Below are 4,642 nucleotides of genomic sequence, written 5' to 3' on the forward strand. Positions count from 1 at the left end.
TAGCACAGGAAATAATTATAGTCAACTCAAAAAACAAACTCATTGCTTGTGATGGCATGGGTCAGTAATTCTACCGATAAAATTGGCTTCTGAACAGAAAACTCTTTCCATTCCTCAGACTTGAGAACATTCTTAACATCACCAGCGAAAAATTTTTTAACTGCTTTCTCCAGTGTAGTATCTGAATGCAATTTGGAAATTTCGAAGACTTCACCGACATTTTTAGAAGACAAGTTTTTTGATACGAATTCGCGGCACTTCTCTTTCAGTTCAGACAGCATGTACCTGTCGGCAGCAATGTACAACTGGAGAGACATTTCAGTGGAGAGTTGATCTACTTTTCTCGTGTACATCCAGAGCAACATCGCCTTTGCCACGGTCAAATCCATGTCGACCAAGTTGACAGTATTATCTTGGCTCTCTTTCATGTCGCTCTCAAGCATGGCTTGGAAAACTTCGGAGTTGGTGGACAGGATCAGTTTGTGTGCTGCGATTGTGTCTTTGCCCACACGGATCAAAACGTCAGATAAGTTGCCGCTCTCCAGTGGTTCACGAAACTTGCTTAGGGAGGAATCCATTTCACAGTTCAGAAGGGCACTTTTAGGGAAACTTTTTTCTGCACCTAAGATGGAGGAAATTTTTTTATCATGCAGGATGCTCCAAAACAGCCGCATCAACTCTGCACAGCTAGATTCCTCGTTGGGAGTACAGTAAAACCTGTAAGGTTGATCATCCTTGTAAGTTGACTACCTGTCTAAGTTGACCGCTATTTTAAGGCACAGAATTAGATCTACATCATATATTTCAACCCCTGTAAGTTGACCACCTGTTTGAGTTGACCACTAAAGTAGTGCACCGCAAGTGGTCAACTTACACAGGTTTCACTGTAACATAGAAACGGTTTTTTAAAAAAAGCGTTCCTGTATGATCCATAGTTTACGAGAAAAATACGAAAAGCTAAGTATAACGTCACTGCCGGTGCAAGAAAAAAATTTTTATTGAACATATCAACAGCAGTATACGTACATTACGTACAACAACAAATACGTGAAATTACGTTTTAAACGTTATCGTCCGGAAAGATATGCAAATATCGTTGTTCATATGTCCAATAAAATGTCTTTTCCTTGCACCAGCAGTTACGTCATACTTTGTTTTTCGGTTTTTCTAGTAAACTATGGCTCGTACAGACACGTTTCTGTATGAAGTTTTTATGTATTCCCAACGAGGAATCCAGCTCAGCAGAGTTGACGCTATCGTTTTGGGCCACCCTGTATTAAGGGTCTCAAGCGGTGCAATTTTTCCAGGGGAAAAAAAAAACATTTTCCCCAAGAATATTTAAATTAGTGTTTTCTAAAAATTTAAATTGTAACCACCTGATACATACTTTGTCCATTTGTTTCTAAAAATTCAAATAAAAGCGAAATGTAACGAACTGAGCTGCTATTATATCTCAAAAATAGTTAATGTAAAAGTGATTAGTGATACACGTGAAAAAACTACCGAGTTTTAAATGCAATATTTTGCTACCAAGGACATAAATTTATGCATCTAAAATTTTCGAAAACATTTTTCGTTTTCGCTAAGTCATATAAAATTTTAAATCAGTAAGAATTTACAGGTAAAGAAATTAATTATATTTTCTCTGAAAAAACTATTATGAAACTACAATCTTCCAGTCACTAAATATATTGAAGGACAGTTTTAATTGTAAAATGATTTTCCGAAATAAAAAAGAATTTTCAAACTAGCTGCAATCATTATTTATGTAAAGTAGCTTGTCCTAACTGACAATCAACGCACAGTCTAAACTACTAAGGCTGGAAAGCTGAAATTTGGAACATAGGTTTATTTTATAACGTAAACGTGTGCGAAGCAAAGATTTTTGGAAATTTTGAGTTTAAAGGGGGGGGGGAATGCGAATGGGGAACTTTTCACAGTTGAGTGAATAAAATAGTAAATGAATACAAAAATAGGTGAATGAATGGATAAATAAGTGAACTTTGAAATTGAAGTAATACAAATTAATTATTTAGAAGATTAATACATTACTGATTTAATAAATAATAGAAAAAGTAAACGAAATTATCCATTTTGCTATGCCCCGCATGTACTTGAAAAATTGGACAAAACATTTGAAATAAAAATAAGCCGGATAAAATTAAATAAATGCTTAACTGCATATTAGTAGGTCCCAATTAATTTTGAAAATGAAAAAGTGGTCATTTTATCATAAAAAGAAATTTCTACGAAAAACAAAATATTACAATATGAGTACAGTGAAACCTGTGTATAACGATACTGTCTATAACAATAAACCTGTCTGTAGCGATATTTTCCTTGGTTCCAGAAAAATGTCAGCACAGATGATCAAACTGTCTGTAACGATAACCTGTCTATAACAATATTTTTTCAGGCTCCAACAGTACCGTTGTAGACAGGTTTTACTGTATTAATTTTTTTTAATTGGTTGTATTATTATACACTTTGATCTTTAGAGATTATCTTTTCCTGACTGGAGTAGCTTGCATTACATAGTTTAAACATTTATTACCAGGAAGGTTCTGCTAAAAACAGGGTAAATATTTCACCATTTCATTTTGCCCTCCATTGCCATACTTTACCTGTAAAAGTTGTAGTTTCAGTTTCCATATTTTCGACCATCATCATTTTACAGCACACGGTTAAAGTGTCATTCGGAAGCAAATTTGCATATTTTCCGCCTAAAAGATCTTGTCTCTTAAATAGTCTGCTGTGTCCATGGGCTGTACGATCTGAGAAATCCCTTGTTTGCCATCCACGACCATAATCCTTCCCAAATTCGTTTTTGATGATGAATTCGTAATTCAGTTTCGACGGAAAATGTGAGAGAGATTTCAAAAATAAACCAACATATCCTGAATTTTTTTCAGTATTTCCGCATAGATAAAGTTCCAGCTTCCATTTGAAGTCCCTGAATGTAAATTCAGGAGATGGATAAAATTTCGGTTCTTCTTTCAGGGTTGAAAAGTCTTTGATTTTCCAAACAACACAAGCTCCGCTGTTCGACTGGTGAAATGAAAAAAACACTTCCGATGTGCAAAATTTTGGAAATAGATCCATACCAATATGTTATCTGCGATAACTAATACTCCTACTAAGCTTTTTTGAGCTACTGTAAGATGTTCTGATTAGAGGGAGGGGGGAGACAAAAAGTGCCAAGTATGAACTTCAAAGTCATCGGCTATTGGATGAAGCTTCTTTGGCGTCATTTTTTTTTTTCTTTCTTATAATCTTGCAGTAAATGGCAACCATGTGATTGCTACATGAAATCAACGCCTCCTAAATACTAAATACCTATCGCTTTCTCGCTTTTAGCCATTGGCGTCGTCGGCAGGGTTGCCAGATTTAAGAACAGTAAATACGGGACAGGCTTTTAGAAGTGAAAAGAAGGGGGGGGGGGGATATTTTTGAGATTGAGTGCAATTACTGGTTATGGTGTATTTTTAAGGAGTGATAAACAACAATGTTTTTATAGCTTTCCGAAGATTCCTCTCAGTATGTTTATGGGTGAGCACAATTTTGGAGGAACTTTATCTCAGAGAATAAAGCAAGCAATAGAACGATGTTCAGTGTACAGATCGACGTTGATAGGAACAGGTGCTAAATAGTTTTTTACTTGCGTTTGCTATAAGAGAAACAGTGCAATCGAAAATTTTTCTTGTTAAATGTGACTACTTTATCAAAAATAGTAATGGAAGGAATCGAGGAGCAAAAATTATTTTTTAATGCCACACCAGCCGATGTGGAAATCTGAATGAGTAAGCCTCATGGTCTGCCGCCAAAACAAAAACATACGAACCAAATAAAAACGATAACAATTTTTGCATTTGCTACCAAATTATTTTCTTTTAGCCCTTTTTTTTCACGTGTTTTGTTATTTTTTTCCCTTAAAATAATGTCTCGTTTTGTAAAATACTGTTATTTGCCAAAATACGGGACTTTAGCCGTCCCGTATGGATGTTCCCCAGGACGCGGGACAATTTTTCAAAATACGGGACTGTCCCTTGAAATCCGGGACGTCTGGCAACCCTGGTCGTCGGATAACATTTATTGGGGGGGGGGGACAACTTTAACACTGCTAATTTCAATCTGCTTCAAAAAAAAAGTATTAAAAAATTTATACATAGTAAAAATGGATTAGCGTTGTCATTTAATACATAATATTAAAAACTGAAGCATCTTTATCAGCATAAACACACAAAATAAAGAAACTTTTCCTAGCCAGTATGTGTGATAAAAATAACTGTGTTCATTTTCCTCTGTGCGATTTTTTTCTAATGAAGTGTTAACACAAGAGAACAGGGTTTAATCACTTTTTGTGTATTTTGAGCATAGTTAACCAACTGAAGCACAATTTTGACTCAGAAATGGGGGGTCCAGAGAAATTTTCGAAATTATTGTTTTATAAACTTAGTTTTAGACGATTTTTGGTGATGTTTGAGAGAAGAGAGATTCGGGGGCCGTGTCCGGAATTTTTTCATAATCGAAGTTTTAAAAACACAATTGTAGGCCATTTTGGGAACAAACAGTTTTTTGAAGTTGAAGATCCAAAAAAGTTGAATTTATATAGATGACTTTCGATGGTGCAGGGAAAAGGAAT

General features: G+C 35.2%; 1 protein-coding gene across 1 annotated transcript; it reads right to left on the minus strand.

Moving 5' to 3' along the window:
• On the minus strand, positions 1 to 2,678 carry LOC129230662 (TD and POZ domain-containing protein 3-like). The gene is made up of 2 exons (XM_054865077.1): positions 2,625 to 2,678; positions 1 to 622 (listed from the first exon to the last, which is right to left on the minus strand). Exons 1-2 carry the CDS (start codon positions 2,668 to 2,670, stop codon positions 27 to 29), a joined length of 642 nt encoding a protein of 213 aa, XP_054721052.1. The 5' UTR covers positions 2,671 to 2,678; the 3' UTR covers positions 1 to 26.
• Positions 2,679 to 4,642: the final 1,964 nt, after the last annotated feature.

This window comes from Uloborus diversus, chromosome 9 (genome assembly GCF_026930045.1).
Source record: "Uloborus diversus isolate 005 chromosome 9, Udiv.v.3.1, whole genome shotgun sequence".
Classification (NCBI taxonomy): Eukaryota; Metazoa; Arthropoda; class Arachnida; order Araneae; family Uloboridae; genus Uloborus; species Uloborus diversus.

What these genes read in the sequence shown, in the direction of transcription:
- LOC129230662 (XM_054865077.1), bottom strand. Translation starts at nt 2,670, where the DNA reads ATGATGATGGTCGAAAATATGGAAACTGAAACTACAACTTTTACAG. An exon ending in TGAAACTACAACTTTTACAG is followed by an intron (nt 623 to 2,624) that starts GTAAAGTATGGC and finishes CCTCCATCTTAG; the next exon opens with GTGCAGAAAAAAGTTTCCCT.